This window comes from Copadichromis virginalis, linkage group LG6, assembly GCF_057382275.1.
Source record: "Copadichromis virginalis isolate Kocher_CV1m ecotype Utaka linkage group LG6, C_Virginalis_male_GT1.1, whole genome shotgun sequence".
Taxonomy (NCBI): Eukaryota; Metazoa; Chordata; class Actinopteri; order Cichliformes; family Cichlidae; genus Copadichromis; species Copadichromis virginalis.
This window is the reverse complement of record NC_140623.1, coordinates 43,170,431-43,189,654: the sequence shown is the minus strand read 5'-3', so window position 1 is coordinate 43,189,654 and position 19,224 is coordinate 43,170,431. Positions and strand designations below refer to the sequence as shown.

At 48.3% G+C, this 19,224-nt stretch overlaps 1 protein-coding gene across 1 annotated transcript in view; it reads left to right on the top strand.

Moving 5' to 3' along the window:
* The first annotated feature begins 1,647 nt into the window (after nt 1-1,647).
* LOC146708593 (glycine receptor subunit alpha-3-like) overlaps nt 1,648-19,224 on the top strand; it is a 50,804-nt gene continuing 33,227 nt past the window's right edge. Inside the window, exon 1 of the mRNA XM_085460587.1 lies at nt 1,648-1,936. Coding sequence (XP_085316713.1) covers nt 1,875-1,936 — 62 coding nt within the window. The 5' untranslated portion in view covers nt 1,648-1,874. The remainder of the gene's footprint in view (nt 1,937-19,224) is intronic.

Sequence of the window (19,224 nt, the reverse complement as noted above, 5' to 3'; positions counted from 1 at the left end):
GTCACATGTGCACGTGCGGCGCAGAGCCACGTTCTGGGTCGTTCAGTCAGCTCAGGAAATGAATGGAGGCAGCAGGAGGAGGAGGAGGGGTGAAGGTTCCTCCATCAAAGCTGAGGCTTCAGTACATCTGTTCCCACCCACTCCTCAGGTAACCTGAGTGTTACTGGTGTTCAGCATCCAGGATAAAAACATTCCCGACAACATCCCAAGAAGTCTGCCACACCTAAAGCACACCTGTAGATTCATCCACCCAGGCCCCGTTACAAGCGTGACATCACCTGAACCTCCGATGACCTCACAAGGAAAACAAAATAACCTTAATCCCTCCACATGTTAAAATCATGTTTATTATTCCTGCAGCTGGAACTCCACACGTGAAGTCATAACTGAGGGATTATCACCATGGCCTCCATCCAGCGCACGGGAGCACCGTCCTCCACACAGCCGCCAATCACAGACACATGTGGTTCTCCAAACTCCTGCTCAGCAGAGCAGAAAGACGATGAACCAGAGACAGATGGAGCCAGGAGAGGAGGAGGGGGGCAGCAGGGAGAGAAGAGGAGGAGGGGGGCAGGAGGGGAGGAGGAGGAAGAGGGGAGGAGGAGGGGGGCAGGAGGGGAGGAGGAGGAAGAGGAGAGGAGGAGGGGGGCAGGGAGAGAAGAGGAGGAGGGCAGCAGGGAGAGAAGAGGAGGAGGGGGGCAGGAGGGGAGGAGGAGGAAGAGGAGAGGAGGAGTGGGGCAGCGGGGAGAGAAGAGGAGGAGCAGGGCAGGAGGGGAGGAGGAGGAAGAGGAGAGGAGGAGGGGGGCAGCGGGGAGAGAAGAGGAGGAGGGCAGCAGGGAGAGAAGAGGAGGGGGGGGCAGGAGGGGAGGAGGAGGAAGAGGAGAGGAGGAGTGGGGCAGCGGGGAGAGAAGAGGAGGAGCAGGGCAGGAGGGGAGGAGGAGGAAGAGGAGAGGAGGAGGGGGGCAGCGGGGAGAGAAGAGGAGGAGCAGGGCAGGAGGGGAGGAGGAGGAAGAGGAGAGGAGGAGGGGGGCAGTGGGGAGAGAAGAGGAGGAGCAGGGCAGGAGGGGAGGAGGAGGAAGAGGAGAGGAGGAGGGGGGCAGTGGGGAGAGAAGAGGAGGAGCAGGGCAGGAGGGGAGGAGGAGGAAGAGGAGAGGAGGAGGGGGGCAGCGGGGAGAGAAGAGGGGGGGCAGGGAGAGAAGAGGAGGAGGGGGCAGGAGGGGAGGAGGAGGAAGAGGAGAGGAGGAGTGGGGCAGTGGGGAGAGAAGAGGAGGAGCAGGGCAGGAGGGGAGGAGGAGGAAGAGGAGAGGAGGAGGGGGGCAGCGGGGAGAGAAGAGGGGGGGGCAGGGAGAGAAGAGGAGGAGGGGGCAGGAGGGGAGGAGGAGGAAGAGGAGAGGAGGAGGGGGGCAGCGGGGAGAGAAGAGGAGGAGCAGGGCAGGAGGGGAGGAGGAAGAGTACAAGAGGGCAGGAGGGGAGGAGGAAGAGTACAAGAGGGCAGGAGGGGCAGGGGGAGCAGGGGGAGGGGGTAGACACATACAGGCGGAGATGAGAGCGGTAAAGACGCCACTCTGGCTGCAGCTCGCGGGCTCCTGGTGTCAGACACGATTGGTCGAGCTGCCTGCCACTCACGTAATCCGGAGCGGGGGCGGGGCTTGGTGCCCCGTGCCTCGCGAGGGCACAGAACGAGCCCAGTTCGGGTCTGCACAGCTGCGCGCGCTGTCCGCGGTGATGGGACCCAGCGGAGCGCGCTCCGTTTCTCCGGCATGTGCGTGAGCTTCCCCCCGCGTGCCGTGTGAGCACAGTTGGAGCGCGAGCGCTGTTCGCGGTGCTGAAAGCATCCAGAGGCGCGAGGACAGCAGCGCGAGGCTCTGACCGGCATGAGGAGGACGCTGTCCGCGGCGGGCTGCCTGCTCGCGTGGCGGGTAGTGCTGCTGCTCAGGTACGACCCCCCAAGCCCCCCTTACCTGTGTGAGGCACGCTGAGGACTTCCTGTTGGAGTCACAGGTGCTTCAGGATGGAGCTGAACTTCAAACTGTGTTTGAAATGTTCATGTGAGAGAAACGTGGCTGCTGATGCATTTATTTTAATGTTTTTATTTCATTTCATATTTATTTAGTTTTATTTTTATCGCTGATGTTTTCTGTGTGAAGTCTCCTCGGTATAATTTGCTGGGATCAGGGTTATCAGTGACTGCGTGGGCAGAATGACCCTCGCCTCCGCTCGCGCCCATGTGTCACGTGACAGCTGACTGATTGAGGAGCCTGGAGTGGCTGAGCACGTGCACGTGATGATGCTTGTCCTGAAGCAGCTGTTAGTCCAGTAGTTTACCTGTGCAGGTAAAGTCGTTAATTATTAGTAGTAGGGATGGGTACCGGTGTCCGGTGCCATGATGGCACCGGTTCTGACATAAACGGTAGTAACCAGACCGAAAAGCAGCGCACATTTCGGTGCTTTATTTCGGTGCTTTTTTTTCCTGAGCTGTGATACACTTTAGATTCTAGCCAATCATTTTACGTTTCCGAGGATAGTAGGCGGGGCCAGGTACATACGTTCTGTTAAAGCAGAGCTACAGATTAAAAATGTCCAAGGCGAAGCGGTTAAAAGTCTGGCTGTACTTCACAGCAAAATATGCAAACTCAGCAGCAACAAGTGCTTTAAGCTGATACTGTGATACTGTCAAAGGAGGTAACACCAAGAATCCGATGAAACACCTGGCGACGCATAGCGTTTTTTTTTAAAAGCCCAGAAATGCGCTGTATTTGATAGCTTGCTGCGAGACCTCACACCGAGCGCATCTACTGCGGGTGTGGTGCCTGTTATGCAACATTCAGAGGCGGAGCCAGACATTTGAAACACCTGGGGCTTAGCCCAAAGAGTAGTATGCATGTGGGATTTTTTTTTTTTTTTTTTTTTTTTTTTTTTTTTTTGGGGGGGGGTAGAAATGACTAAAAGATTAATAGGCTCTGTTCAAAAAAGAATGACTTCATATAGGGAAAAATATATATCACATGTGCAGGACACCTTAAACTAGTTTTTTGATTAAGCAGCAAAGCAGAACAAAGTCAGGGCTGTATCAAGACATGAGGACTAAACCCCAATTCAACCAGACCCAGAACTGATCCAGAATTAAAACAGGACTACAACAGTTCAAAATCAGGACTACTGAGGACTTAACCAAGACAGAACCAGAATCAGAACTAGATGATAGCACTAAAAATCATCATAGACCTGCACTACACTTGTTTTTTAATTCTACCAAAGTCCACTATTTAGATTCAGAAAAGTTTATATAATTATTCAGCCTTGTTGTGTAAACAAGCTGCATAACTTAATAAATATAGAATTTGAAAAATAACAAACCTAAAAAGAAACACTAGGTATGAGATACATGAGGACCTATGATACAGTTATACTTTTGGTAAACAACCATTTGACTAACATGTGTGTCTCACCTGCTCTTGTTCATCTGTTCTGTCCTCATTCTCCATCTCCCTCTCTGTTCCTCTCTCTCTCTTTGTGCTGACAATCATCAAATATACAGTTGAAACCAGATATTTACTCTTCAGATAAAAACACTTTTTTAATTGTAACATCAAATCAGACTAAATGTTTATTTTTTTTTAGATTGATAAATATAAAAACATATTTGTTAACTTTAAGAGTAAAGAGAGAAACTGTCTGTATTTCTTAATTGTAAATGACACCAAATTGTATTCAAACTGAGCCACACTTATGGAGCTCCACAGTTCTGTTCCTGGTGTTTTGTTGACATCTCTTGATGTTCCCATGTCACAGAAACAGGCTCTGTGTTTTGCCTTATATGCATCCACAGCTGTGCCACCAGTTTACTCACATGGACTCTACTAACCTATCAGAAGCTTCTTCAGCTCAGAATGGAATCGTCTGCAGTTTCTTATTAATTAACAATAAACTTAGTGTACATGTACTCCTAAATTTAATGAAAGTGATAAAAACAGAAGCTCTGTCTCTCTTTATTCTGACATTTAACTAATTCAAAATATATTTCAATATTTATCTAAAACAAAAATTTACTCTAAATTGATGTTGTACAGTAAAAATGTTTTATGTTTTCTCCCTAAAGTGTAAATATCTGGTTACAAATGTGAATATCCTGCTGTGTACTGAAATCCCTCTTGTTTTGCATAGAAATATACTGAACAACATACAAAGCATAATATATAAAATAACATTTACCTGAGTTTTTCTTTGAAAGAAGCCTCTAATGTCCATTCTTATATTTCAGTACATAACTGAAACCGATTTAGTCGGGGAGGGTAAGAACTGAAAATATGAAATAAACACATGTAAGCTAAGACTCTCTAAAAAAAAATAGCATTTGTTCGGATTTTCATTTCGCCATTTGTTGATTCACTTGAAGAGCAAGTAAAATAATATTGGTCAAGTGATCAGTTTCATATCAATCTTTCGTGATGCACCGTCATATTTACATTATTTGTACGGTACGAATGATTTGCTTTGGTACCTGCTCAAACTTAAGCTCTCCTTAGTATGGCTGGCTCCGTTTCTCCAACAGCGCACTCACGGGCAGCAGCTGCCCCGCCCCCTCGCTCAGTCGCTTAGTGCCTGAGCTCGGATCATACCAATATCAGGGGGGGATTCACGCACAGTCGTAAATTCCCACAGTGTGCACTATGTGCTTCGAATATTGTGTGTACTTTTTGTTTTATACAGTTGTCAGCCAGGCATCTAACTATGAAAAAATTACACTCCAAAATACCCCGGGCTTCTGACAAAACAACCCGGGCTTAAGCCCCGTAAGCCACCCCCACGCTCCGCCCCTGTGCAACATCCCCCAAAAACAAGAAGAGGAGAGTCCTGGCCCCTAGCCCTGCCAGTGTAGCAGAAATGATGATGATGGCAGCAGCAGCCGTTCTTCTCTGCGTGAGTAGCTTCATGTTGTTCGTGTGTAATTTACGTTGAGTAGGCTAACCACGTTATTACATTAATGCATGTAAGGTGAACTAGCAAACATCATCATAGCTACATGCGGCTGTCTTCTTGTTTGATGGCAGATACTCCCTTCACCCTGGCCAAAAAGGCTAAAATGACCAAAGAAAAAGTGGAAAACAGTTAAACATGAGAGGTTTTTGGACAAAGTTTGTGTTTTTTCCATTGTTTAAGCACTGCTTCCAGCCAAGAGTGATACCATATATGCCCCATAGCTGCAGAAAAGGCTAACATTGTTATCTTTTTACAAAAAACAGCTGAACATGAGAGGTTTTTGGACCAATTTTGTGTTCTCCATTCTTTAAGCACCGGTTTGAGCACCGTTTGAGCACCGGCACCGTTTCAAAAGTACCGATTTGGCACCGGTATCGGATAAACGATACCCATCCCTAATTAGTAGTAACCCGATCCTGTTGTGGGTCTGCTGTGGAGGCACCAGGACGCCTCAGCTCCTCTCTGAGCCCTGACGACGCTCCGAGAGTGAAAACATGTCGCTTGTATCAGATTTCATTGATGTGGTCAGTCAGCAGAGATGGTAAATGGCCTGTATTTATATAGCGCTTTACACACCCAGTCATCCACCCATTCACACACTGGTGATGGCAGCTACATTGTAGCCACAGCCACCCTGGGGCGCACTGACAGAGGCGAGGCTGCCGGACACTGGCGCCACCGGGCCCTCTGACCACCACCAGTAGGCAACGGGTGAAGTGTCTTTCCCAAGGACACAACGGCCAACAACTGTCCAAGCCGGGGCTCGAACCGACAACCTTCTGATTACAAGGCGAACGCCCAACTCTTGAGCCACGATCGCCCCAGATGGTGAACCCCAAACACTTGAAGTCCTCAGACTGGGTGGTGCTGATCCTCATCGCAGCTGCTTCACACGCAGAGCTGCAAACTGTGATCACGCCAACAACTGACTCGCTCCGCCCCTTCACTGCGCCTAAAATTCTGTCCAGAAAATCTCACAGCTGTTTTAATCTGCAAGGGAGCGATGGCAGGCTGCTCAAGGCTGCCGTGGACTTCGTATCTGCGTGTCTGTATCTGTACGGTCGGTACGATGGCCTCTTTACCGTCCTGTGGTGTGAACATGTGTAAACGTGCTCATCGCTGGCTGAGTCCACGATCATGTGACCACATCTCTGAGTCACACATGCAGGGATCAGAGCGTGCACTCGAGGGACAGCCGTGGGACAACTGACTCCTTTTATAGGACGCGGTTTGAGTCTGCTTTACAGCTTGTTCACTTCCTGTTTGGATAATTAGGCACAGTGATCAATATCACCAAACAGTAATGTGACGGATCGTGACCTGGCATAACTCTGAGGCTGCCCCTCAGAGTCTCACCAACTGGGTCAGTCCTTCAGCTCCGGCGTGACTCATTAAACTCTCTCATCATTCAGTCCCAGTTAGTTTCCAGCCAATCCGCTGACAGCACGCGCTCGCAGGCCATCCTCGCTCTGCAGGAAGCGCTGCTGAATGAAACGTCGCTCACACAGACAGCGAGGTCTGTCCGAGGAAACAAAGTCAGAGGAGGTTTGAGAAGCTTGAGCCGTCAGTGCTCTGATGGCTTGCTGACCGCCAGCAGCCTCGATGATTGAGCTCAGGGAACGAGCTCACGTTCAGCTTTCAGCAGTGACAGCAGTGTGGCTGCACACGAGGAGCTCACAGTTTATTTGCCTTTCACTTATTTAAAGAGCGAAGTACTGATCCTGGATCATGTCCAAGCTTGCTGTAGGCCGGCACGTAACCCTCACATATTTAAGACTGTGAGTCTTCAATGGCGATTCTTCATTTTTATTGATTTCTTGTAAGTTTACAGCGTTAATCCTCCGTCTCTCTCGATGTAAGGAGTCACGCTTTTGTTCAAACCTGCTGAGCCTGAAGATCGACGAGTCTGGAAAACTGGGATCAGTTTCTGAAGTGTCACATGATCTCGGTGCAAAACCCTCAGACAGGAAATAAAATATTCACATTCAGTTTGTTCTGCGTGCAATCGAGTAAATGCAAACTGAAGGTTAGAGCCACATTTAAGGTGTCAAGAGTCGCCATTCCACCTTAAAAGTGCGTAAAAGCTGGCACGGTGCCTCCTTTCAGCCTCTTTTCCTTTGGTCGTGTTATTTAAATTACCCTGTTTATACAAACTCAGTGTTTCCTGTGGTTGTTTCACATTAAAAGCTTCTCTGTGTTTCACATATTTTTCTTAATAAGGCTTTTATTGTGAAACATTTAAAGAGACGTGTCAAAAACTCAAAGCAGTTTTAACTTGAAGAAATATCAGAATACCCGGGCTGCTGAGCGGGGCAGTGGTTACAGAAAGAGGAAGAGGAGGATGTCGAAGCTTTAATCTTCAGTCTAAGATTGAATCATGGGGTCGGTTAGCCTGTACTGGACTAATGTGTGCAAACTGGGCCTGAGCTCACACAGCTTTGGGAATGAGCCACGACTCAGCTGTGGCTGACGCTTCGACGCTCTCCGCTCGTTCAGCAGCTCGTTGCTCCTGTAGCAGCAATAACCTAAAGTAACGGTTTCATCCTCCGTTTCTCACGTGGACACAGATTTTCACGCACGCGTCTTCACAGCGTTGCTTCAGTTCACTGAGGTTGATGCACGGCTGTCTGAGGGTCACACACTGAGGTCTGGACCGGACCGTCGCAGCAGCTCGGCGGTCCAGGACGAACATCTGCAAACGTCAGCCGTGCTGCCGTGTTCTTCCCAGAGAGGAGAGGCTTTCTCCTGCAGCCCTTCCAAACCAGCTTTAACTTTAACCTTTAGCGTGCTAACGGAGGCCTGGAGCTCTCTGGCACGATTGCAGCGTGGTGTGAACACGTGACTGGATAATGGATATCACATGACTGATATTGGTGTAACTGTAGCTCCTGGTTCTGGTGGATCCTGTGGATTTACAGTGGATCTGCCTTCCGCGATGTGAAACTTGAGGCTCGTGAGATTTTGTCTTTGAAACCACAAATAGTTCCTGTGAAGTCAGGCTGAGGCCGACTGATACTAAAGCGATTTCCTGTTCTGTCGCGTCGACTCTTCCTCCTCCCGCAGCCTCACATCCTTTATTAATGAGCCAACTTTTAGATGGAGATACTCTTCTCTGCATTTTTTATTATCAGCTCTGGAATGAAAACAATGGCGGTTTCCCAAAAGTTTGAGCGAGCTGAACAAAAGGCTGAACACAGGAGATCAAAGCTGCGGTAAATCTTCTTACAGGGTCACGGATGGATTCAGAGACAAAGTTTAACAGGCTTACGGTCCGTCTCTCAACAGCGCTGGATGGGCCGTCGCTCCTGCTTAATACCCAAAGGTCTGCTTTGTCTTTTTCCCTCCCCGCCTGATATCGCAGAGGCTGAAATATTAGAGCTTCACCATCTCTGTGGGCGACCAAGGGGAGCACTTTATGCTGACATGTCCACTACTATAAAAGCTGTTTCAGGGAATTGAGTAGCTTTTTCCTTAATTTCCATAATTTCCCTGCATAATGCAGTAAACATGTAGACTCCTGCAGACTCTTTAATGTTTCAGTACTTGCTGCTGTCTCCGTGCTCGTTACAAGCCTCCGTGCTTTGTCACGATGACTTTTTCTGCACTCCGAGTGTTTCATGCAGATACTGGAAAAGAAAGGTCCATCTTTTCCCCGGGACGCACAGAGATCTGATAACTTTGCATGGGTGGATGAAAAGGACGGAGGTCACGGTGGCCTGAACGCTAATACGAACACAGGAAGCCATCATGTAATTTCAGTCCAGCTGTCGGGAGGAATGACATTAAAACAGCTGTTCTGTGTTATTGTGACAGTGACAGTGTGTCGCTGTTCCTCTGACTCACAGCCCGTATATAAACACGGATGACGCGTCGCTGCTTTACATTAGCGAGGCCCAAATATGATGGAAATGGGCCGTGTCATCTCGCACCGGGGAAGTCGAGCTTGTAAAAACCCACCGAGTTAGCTAACAAACTGCAGCCCGCAGGGCGTCCACGGCAGGGCGTCCACGGCAGGGCGCCGCTCACATTATTAACTGAACTGTAAAAACACTGATGTGAAGAAATTATGTTCTGGAACATTTTAGGTGCATTATATTTTTAGTGTCATGAGGCGTGTTTTTAAACCTTCCCCGACTCCTCTGAACTTCTTCCAGTTTGTTGCTTCAGCTCAGCTTCAGTGTCATTTGGAGTGACAGGATAAACTCTGCAGGAAGGAGTGGGTTTGATAGTGAGTGAAGATCGTGTTGGTGTCACCAAAAACCCCAGAAACTGTCAGGTGAGTGGATACACCAGGTACCCCCCAGCTTCAAACCGGCTCAGTGACTCCGTCCTCAAGAAGCCGGCCGGTCTCCAACCCCCCTCCCCTCAGGAAAGAGCCGTGTCCACCCATCCAACGATCTTCTCATCACTGCTCACTCTGGCCACATCCTTGTCCTTCAGCCTTTGACACGTTCCTCACAACGTCCTTCAACTTGTGGTCAAGTCACCACATCACATATACGACCCTTCTGCTCGCTTGTAAATCTGTCAGCGACCCGGCCCTCAGCACCTGTCTGACCTGCTGCACCTGTACACACAGTCCTCTGCCATGGGTCTGCTTCCTGTCCCATCCACAGAGCCTTCGGTGGGACGGCCCCCACCCACTGGAACTCCACAACGCCTCATCGCTGGACTCAAAACTCACCTCTTCCACAAAACCTTCGGACCTTGTTGTTCATAAATCGTAGTTGGCCCTCTTGAAAGATGCTAAACTAATCTAAATGATGATGATGATGACGGTGATGATGATGGTGATACAGTTCAGCGCTGACGTTCAAACACGGGTGACGAGTGAGTTCGTCCGTGTGCGCTCTCTGCTGAGTTTGTGGTGACGGTAACTAGTCTGACGTTTTAATGGATACAAAGTTCATTTTGGTCCCACTGAAGTCAACAAGCCGATGAAGCAGAATATTTACTACTGTAATGCATCGCAGCACTTCTCCGTGAGCTTCTCCATGAGCTTCTCCGTGAGCTTCTCTGTCCAGTTTAAGAAAACGGCCTCAGGGTTCAGATAGGACATCGCTAACGTGTGATCAACTCTTCAGGCAGCTTCTGAAATGCAGAATTGGTGCAAAGCTGCACGAGGAGAAGACCTTAAAGGGGAGCTTGGCCGAATTTCATGTTTTCATTAGCTGAGCTACAGGACACGATGAATGTCCTGAATGATTCCCAAGTTCCTGCTTCAGATTTCGTCCATCATCATACCCCGTGGAAATGTCAAGTTTATTTATTTGCTTTTCTCCCTTAAACATGCTTCTTAATATGTACTTTATACTTGCTTCAAAGGCTGCTCTAAGTGTACATACAGAAACATGTCACGATGGTTTATGTCAGCCCAAGGAGGATGTCACAGGAAAATAGTCGACACTCCAGAAACCGTTCCTGAGGCTCCACGTCGGGTTATCTCTTGCATTAGCACGAGGGAATTGCTGCAGAGCTACTTCATGAAGTCGGTGTTTATCTCCCATTTCGCAGCTCCTGGGAGTTCATAATTCAACAGTCCAGCTACAAAGATGCAAATATACACAGATGCAGAATGAGATCATCTGAGTGCAGATGGCACCAAACACGATGAAACATATTTCACCTGCAGACGTGCTAAAGAAAATGCTGCTCCCAGCTTTTAATGTGTGTTTCCTGTTAATCAGAGAGCAGCTGTCATGATTACATTAATGAAAAACACGAAGGAGCACATCCTCTGCCGAGGCCGGTGCCCTGCACACGCCCCCAGTCTATCTACACAAAGACCTAATGGCTTCCTCCTTTCCACCGAGTTTCCTCAAACGTGCCCACGTCATATGTCGTCCTTGGTGACCAATCACAGCCTGTTGCTAAACAATGTGACATTTCCAGATGCCAGCGGTCGATGTTGGTCCATTGTGTCAGCGTAGCTTTGTGCCGGTTAACGCTCACTGATGGTGAGTAAACCATTTGAACACTTATTTTGTGGCTGTGGCTAAAAACCATCATTTCCATCCCATTTTATGCTCAATGCAAACGCAGTAAATATTAATACACAGCATCAGGATGCACATTCAGACGTGAAGCACACATTTGCATGTCAGAAAGAGGCACAGGCACCTTAGAGATGATGCAAAAGCTCCTTGAAGTTTTAGGATGGCTCCAAAAGTTGCAGTGGCAGCTGAGTGTGTGCAGGAGGGATTGTTCGGCTTTGTGCAGAGAAGCTCGTTTCCTGTGCCCTGCCTTGCTGTTACCCACAGTCTGTGGACGAGCTCAGCTCTCGCCTCATCGCAGAAGACTGCTCAGTGCACACGGGATTATTGGCAATGTCAGAGAATCAATATCAAACAGTTTCAGTGACCTTTGACCTAGCCCACCCCCACGCTCATGATGCATTGGGTGAAATTATGGGTTCTCCGAAGATGCTGCGTGGACTAGAGGAACCGGGGATTGAACCGCTGACCTGTGGGTCATGACCCAGCTACGAGTGAGTGAAACTGGGGGAATAACCGGAGTCACAACCCCGAGTGTGGGGTATAACAGCGATAAGTGTGTGTGTCCGTGGCCTGCATGACAAATACGAGTGAAACAACACTTGTTACTGCTGAAGGAAGCATGTCGCAGTTAAGTGGTGCTGCGGCTGGTTGTGTGTACGTGGGGGCGGGCGGCGGGAGGGGGCGGTCTCTACGCTAAGTGAACATTTGGCCGAGGGCAGCAGTCGACCCCGTCCCTGTCACGGCACCGGGCTGTCCTCGGCTGTAATGCCAGAAAAGACCCCAGGGGGAGCTGCAGAACATACGTGTTCATCTAGCAGCTAATTAGTATGAACAAGTTCTACAGCGGCAAACGGACCAGAGAGGCTTCAAATTAACACGAGAGACACGAAGAGAGGAGCGTAGGCGGGAACCGTTTTCACCTCACAGCGGGGTCAAGTGTCTGCAGACGCCTCGGTTCACAATCACATCAGACCGGCTCTGTGGCTGCGAGGCCCGAGTTACGAGAAGTATGGGCTCAAAATGTGGTCATAAATATTTTGGACTTGTAAAAAAGATTTGTGTGTGGAAAAAAAACCCTGCAAGTTACAAGTACGGATTTTGACCCTATTTTTCTTCCCTTCATCTGATTGGCCAATGTCATGTCAATCACAAATGTAACAATCCAATCAGAGAACAGATGGGTTTGGCTGTCGAGGGGCGCTTTTTTGAACTGCCTCAGCCAGATAACGTAGAGCTCAGAGGGTTTACATCACGCTCGGCGGTTATCAGGATGCTTAGTAATGCACCTCTGGAGTAGAGCGCCACACGGTTTAAAATATTAACCAACCAGATGTGGCTTTGCTGGTATTGCTACTAGAAAGAGGCAGCGTGGCTGGCAAGTTTGAGGAAGGTGTACGATGGCGGCTGTAACACACAAACACGCCCCTCGAGCACCGGCAGGTTCGTGATTATTGGAGGATGAGCTCTAATTTTGCATGAATACTGTAGTGGTGCTTATCAACGTCAGTGTTCAGAGGCCAGCCCTCCAGAGGAGCCGATCCAGCTGTTCGCGCTGCAGTGGGCGGGTCAGAAATAGCCTGCAGCTGTGGTGAATGACAGGGCGATCAGATACTCAGAATCTGAAGAGCAGTGCTGGCAGAACTGAAGAACCAGCTGTACGCAGAAGTGCTAAAAGGACAGGCCACCGGCAGACGCCATAATTATGTCACGTGCAGGTGAAGCAGAAGACAGACCTGCATTCATATTTCAGGCTGAACATCGGGCCCAGTTTGTTTGTTCCTCAGCATGAAGGAAGTCGTGCGTGCAGGATGGGCGTTGTTCTGCTCGGGCGTCGGCTGCGTCTCTGCTGAAGTGCAGGAGACGCCCACAGGAGTGAGTTCTGGTGTTTGTGGGACCTGCCTGACATCAGCAGCAGCTACACGGCACTAAATCATTTCTAAACCCTCGACTGGTTTCAGCAACATGATAACAAAGAGTCTGACGAGCTTCGAGCTCGGGTTGGCTCAGGTCAGAGACGCGGTGAGTTTAAAGGGTCGATCTGAGTGGCGTCTCTGTGAATGCCGCAGTCCCTGCACTCTTTGTCCTTCTTTTTCAAACCAAAGCACTCTGCCTTCATTTCTTCCGCTCCCTCTGCTCGTCTTTATGTTGGAAATCACTGTTCTGGACACGCTCGTCCTTTCTCTTCCTCTCTGATGGTTCCTGTCGTCTTTGTTGGATGAGTCGGTTTTGTTCGCCATGCTCAGCGTCGCTGTGTTTCTCTGACACCCGTTTTTACTTCCTGTTTTTATGCAACCCTCTGGGTGTGAGACCACCTGAAGAGGCAGCGAAGGGAGCAAATATAACGTGGAGTGCTGTTAAAAAATGAACTTTATTCAGCAGCGGCCTCAGGGCGCTTTATATGGTAACGTGGAGACCCGACAGTAATACCGGTGGGATGAAGTGATCACAGAAAAGAAAGGCTGTAAATGTGGGATTGACGGGCGCCTCATGTGGACACCAGAGGAACTGCAGACTTTATCAAAACATGATTTTTTTTATTTGACTAAAACATCAATGACTGTGTCACACTCATGCTCAGCTAGATTTAAGGCGCTCGCAGCAGATTGTTGTCAGGTTCACTGTGTTGGGCACATTTTAAATATGCTTTATGAAAAGTTCTTAAAGCATAGTGGTGTCACTGGGTTTTAGCTGACATTATGATGTAATTAAATTTACCTACAAACCCTTACCTGTAGGTTCACTAATATAGTGAGATAACGATCCAACATTTACAGGACAGGAAGTGATAAAGAAATAATTCTACTCTGAGTAGTTTTAAGTAGCGTGGCCCCGCCCCTCCCTGAGCCTGGTTCTGCTGGAGGTTTCTTCCTGTTAAAAGGGAGTTTTTCCTTCCCACTGTCGCCAAAGTGTTTGTTCATAGGGGGTCATATGATTGTTGGGTTTTTCTCTGTATGTGTTATTGTAGGGTCGACCTTACAGTATAAAGCTCCTTGAGGCGACTGTTGTTGTGATTTGATGCTGTGTAAATAAAACTGAATTGAATCAAAGCAAACAGAATTGGCCCATCGTTATTTAAAACGACTTACAGTATAATTGTTCCTCCTGTCTTGAATTGTTGCTGCCTTATTCTCGTGTCCCGCAGCGTTTGTAGGTAAATATAATTACTTTGTGCTGCCAACTTTTAAAATCACAAGTCAGCTGATGATTTTGAAGTCCTCGTTGTTTTTCACAGCCCACACACCGGGATGACAGATTACCGACAGTTTGTCATCAACGTTATTTTCTCGTTTTGCTGCGAGTGTCTCTCCTGCCGTGCTGACGGAGACGGGCGTTACGTAATGAGAGGGATAAGTCGAGGTCTCCCAGCCGCTCAGTGCGGCCAGATGCGAAAGGCCTCTTCTCTCTGTCTCTTCGTGTCGGCTTCACGGAGCCGTGTTGTTGCATAATCAGAGAGCTAGTTATAAATAATTCTGTCAGCGCTTCGAACCGATCCTCACCAGGACGCTTTTTAGCACCGTGGTGGGTGAGAGCGGGTGACACGTCGTTAGGATGTCCAGATGAGTGCAGATGTTGAATCCTGTGGGGTTTGTGGGAGCTGCTGCCTCCATAAGAAACATCTGCAGCATTTCACCGTATGGCTGTTTACTGGGCAGAAATACAGACATGCCGTGCACACTCTGCTCCAACGCTGCCAGGTACAGAAGGATATCTCCAGCAGCTGACCATAATCCGTCAGCTGATTAGTAGGGCGGGATCAATATGAGCTCAGTGCCTCTGTGAGGAAGGTTTACGCCATGTATGCGGGATTTCTTCTTCCCTCAGCTCCCTGCGTGTAAAACTTTGGATTTTGTGGTACATGGAGGCTGTTGCCATGTGGCTGCAGCCACTCGTGTCTCTGAGACACGAGTGTCAGGCTTTCTGAACTCCTGAGAAGCTCCGCCTCTTTTTATACCTGATAACTGTTTATGATTACGGCCAAAATGATAAAATGTTCCTCCAGCTGTTTTGTTTTTAGTAACTCTTACTTTTGTTGCTTCTTTAATTCCCACTGATGGAATGTTCAAATCATTACATCCTATATTTATGCTTTTCACACATTCTGCCAACTTTTTCGGGTTGCGGTTAAATGTGCAACCCGTGTCATGATGCATGAGTAACAGGTCAGTATAATCAGCAGGGAGTGTTTCTGATTGGCTGAATCTCCACCAGCTGGCAGTCTCACCGAGTTCTGGGTGAGACTGCCAGCTGCAGGACGCGTCGATCAGAGACGAGCTTCAGAGTCAAATAGAGTGTGTGCGTGTGTGCGTGCGTGCGTGTGTGCGTGCGTGTGTGCGTGCGTGCCAGTTATTGAGCAGCTCACTTTAAATGAATGCCGTCTGAATTACAGTAAACATATTCAGCTGCTCCCTGGAGGTTCCTTTTGCATGCGCGATGGTACTTCCAGATTAAAGGCTCATCCATTATTGATAAGGATCAGCTCTTATGCTGTGCCGTCTCCATCACTTGTTACTGTCCTGTTGTGTTTCAAAGCAGCAGAAAGCCAGAGGAGGAGGAGGAGGAGAGATGGTGAGAGTTGTGAAGAGAGGCGAGGCGAGCAGAACCAAAGATTGGGAGAGGTATCGCTACAGCAACCTAAGCAGCTTAACGTCTGATTGAAGATGCTGCAAGCCGACAGCTGAGCGTGTCACTGTTAGCGGTACGGTCCAAAGAAAGACGCCGGGTCACACGATGACTCTGTAGCGCCTGTGGGCACGTGCACAGTTTTGGGTTTAATGCACCTCTGTCTCTGTAAAAACGGTCCTCTCCCATCTTTAGCCTGCGTGGCTTCAATCCACAGCTGGATGTTGGAAGGCTGGCGTGCAGACAAGAAACCGAGAAATGTAATAAGTTACCACCATCAGACGACCCCTGATGGACCTGAGACACACACACCCTACATGATGCTGGCACGTGATGAAATCAGACACATGCTGCTGTTTGTTGTGTCCAGATGTTTTTCATCTCTGTTCAGGCTGAAAGCCTCAGCTTTGGTGTGTTGGTTTTATTTGCAGCTGGAGGCGTCACACCTGGCTGACAGGTATGATGTCACACAGACACCTGCCGATCACTAACACCCTTTAACATCCTAGAATTTAACGGTGTGCACCAAACTGGAGCTCTGCCTTAGACGGTGTGTTGGTGCAGTTGTGCTGTTAACATGGGCGTCTATGGGCCTGACTCCCCGCTGCCTCTGGTGGACATCAGAGGAACTGCAGGTGCTTCAGCTTGGCTTCATGCTGCAGCTGTTTGGTATAAATTCAGTGAACGCTGCCTGAATGCTGACATGTGGTGTTTTAATGTTACATGAACTATTATAGAAGTTATTAAAGAAACTATTCCTGCAAACAGGCGATGATACGGTCGGCCTCAGCTTGTGATTTACGGGACCTGACTGAACAGTGAGAGGAGGCTGCTGACCTGCTGCTGTTTTCTTTTTGTGTCTGAGGTCTAAATGTTGCTCTCGTCTCCCTCAGCTCATTTCAAATGAATGAGTTGCAAACTGTTTGTCCTCATGCCTTTGCTGTCGCTGCTGCTGCATCTTTATTGGAGGAGCTGAAAGCGCGATCGAACCCACGGTAAACAACCACGTCGTGTCTCTGAGACTGTGGGAGCTTCGTCCCCGCTGGGCTAAATGGAAGCTAATCCAAATGCCACGGTGAAGGTTGATGATCCTGAAACTACACTTGGATGTAGCTGTGTGTGTGTGTGTGTGTGCGTGCGTGCGTGTGTGTGTGTGTGCGTGTGTGTGTGCGTGTGCATGTGTGCGTGTGCATGTGTGCGTGTTAGACAGTATGACCCATGTTGTGTGCAGAGTTATTTTTGGATATGTTCCCTCTTGTCCCAACTGACAAACACACACATGCACAGGAGCAGTTTCAGGATCATCAGGCTTTACCTTGGCATTTACCTACCCATTCACCCCAGTGTACACGCACACAGACACACACAGACACACACAGACACACACAGATCTGTATAGTTGGTGTTAATTTAATGCTAGCAGTGATGATTGTAATTAACTGTGATTAACATGACGATATCCTGTGACATTAATGGGTCTGCAGCACACGCATACATCACTTACATGAGAGGACAGCTCATCTGCCAACACACATCTCACGCAGTGTTAGAGGAGCGCACTGAGCAGCTTTGCTCTAAGTGTGCACATGCATAATAAATACATAATAAACTCAGTAATTCAGTGAATTGTTGACTTTATTCTATCACTTTGAAATTGTAATATAATTGTCGGACACTCTGTTGCTACAGTAACGTCACAGCAGCCATGTGATTGGTCACATGATGCCATTAAAAACGCTCCAACAGCACAAACACATCCAGAGGTCCAGTAGACGTGAAGCTACAGCTACCTGTGTCACCATCCACCTGTCAGTCAAAGAGGCCACGCCCCCTAATAATCCAGACTTTAAGCCTTAATACGATTTAAACAGGTGAGTTATATAAATACATGCACGGATGTCCTGAAGCTATAGATCAAGAATTTTATAGATGTGAACTAAACTAGATGTGAATAAACCTTTTAGTTACATTTTACTGAAAAACTAGACTTAAAATAATTGTTAGCTTTAGGCCAGTAAACTGTAGACCCTACAATAATACATGCAGAGAAAACCCAACAGTCATATGACCCCCTGTGAGCAGCACTTTGGCGACAGTGGGAAGGAAAAACTCCCTTTTAACAGGAAGAAACCTCCAGCAGAACCAGGCTCAGGGAGGGGCGGGGCCATCTGCTGTGACCGTTTGGGGTGAGAGAAGGAAGACAGGATAAAGACATGCTGTGGAAGAGAGACAGAGGTTAATAACAGGTATGATTCAATGCAGAGAGGTCTGTTAACACATAGTGAGTGAAGAAGAAACACCCAGTGCATCATGGGAATCCCCGGCAGCCTACGTCTATTGCAGCATAACTAAGGGAGGATTCAGGGTCACCTGGTCCAGCCCTAACTATATGCTTTAGCAAAAAGGAAAGTTTGAAGCCTGATCTTAAAAGTAGAGATAGTGTCTGTCTCCTGAATCCAAACTGGAAGCTGGTTCCACAGAAGAGGGGCCTGAAAACTGAAGGCTCTGCCTCCCATTCTACTTTTAAATACTCTAGGAACAACAAGTAGGCCTGCAGAGCGAGAGCGAAGTGCTCTAATAGGGTGATATGGTACTACAAGGTCATTAAGATAAGATGGGGCCTGATTATCTGATTAACTACAGCTGTTCTGGGGTTGCACAGTTGTGCCTTTAGTTTTTCTTCATGTGGTAAAAATTGCTGTCACAGCTTCACCGATGATGATTTTATGGACGTGATGTTTGTTTTTTGTTGTGATAAGTCCTAAAAACAATAATACTTAAAAAGACTAAAACTGAAAGTAACTAAACTGAGTTAAAAACAAAGATCAGGTCAAAGCTGTCGTTAGTCTGCTCCTGTATCAGGCTGTAAACATGTTAACTCTGGGCTCGCCTGATTGGTTTATTCCCACAAACACATCTGGACCAGCTGCTGTGTCATCACTGCAGACTCGTCCGTGATGTTAGAGTGGTCAGATCCTTTCGTGCACGCTCTGCAGACGCTCAGAGCGCTCCACAGCTTGTGGTTTCCACCATTTCCTGCAAAGGTCAGAGAACAAATGTGAGCTTTTATGTGAAAGCTGATCAGAAGTGACACGGTCAGCGACTCCCACGGTTCAGCTGCGGTGATGCACTGAATTATGATTGAACTTTATTGTGGAGGGAGCTTTTTGGAGGCGTCGTCCTCGGCGTGTTTGAATCTGCTGTCCAATGCTCATCGAGTGTCAATAAGTGTGGGTGTGTTCTAAGCCCCCTGCTGTACTCTCTGTACACATATGACTGCGTGGCCACTACCAGCTCCACCACCATCATCAAGTTTGCTGACGACACCGTCGTGGTGGGCCTGATCTCTGATAACAACGAGACGGCCTACCTGAAGGAGATTAGGAATCTGGAGAACTGGTGCCAGAGGAACAACCTCCTTCTAAACGTCAGTAAGACAAAGGAGCTGATAGTGGACTTCAGCACTAAGCAGGAGAGGAACTACCAGACCCCCGTCATCAACGAGTGCCCAGTGGAGAGAGTGGACAGCTTCAAATACCTCGGAGTTCACATCACGCAGGACCTGTCATGGTCCTGTCACATCAACACCGTGGTGAAAAAGGCCCGACAGCGTCTCTACCACCTCAGA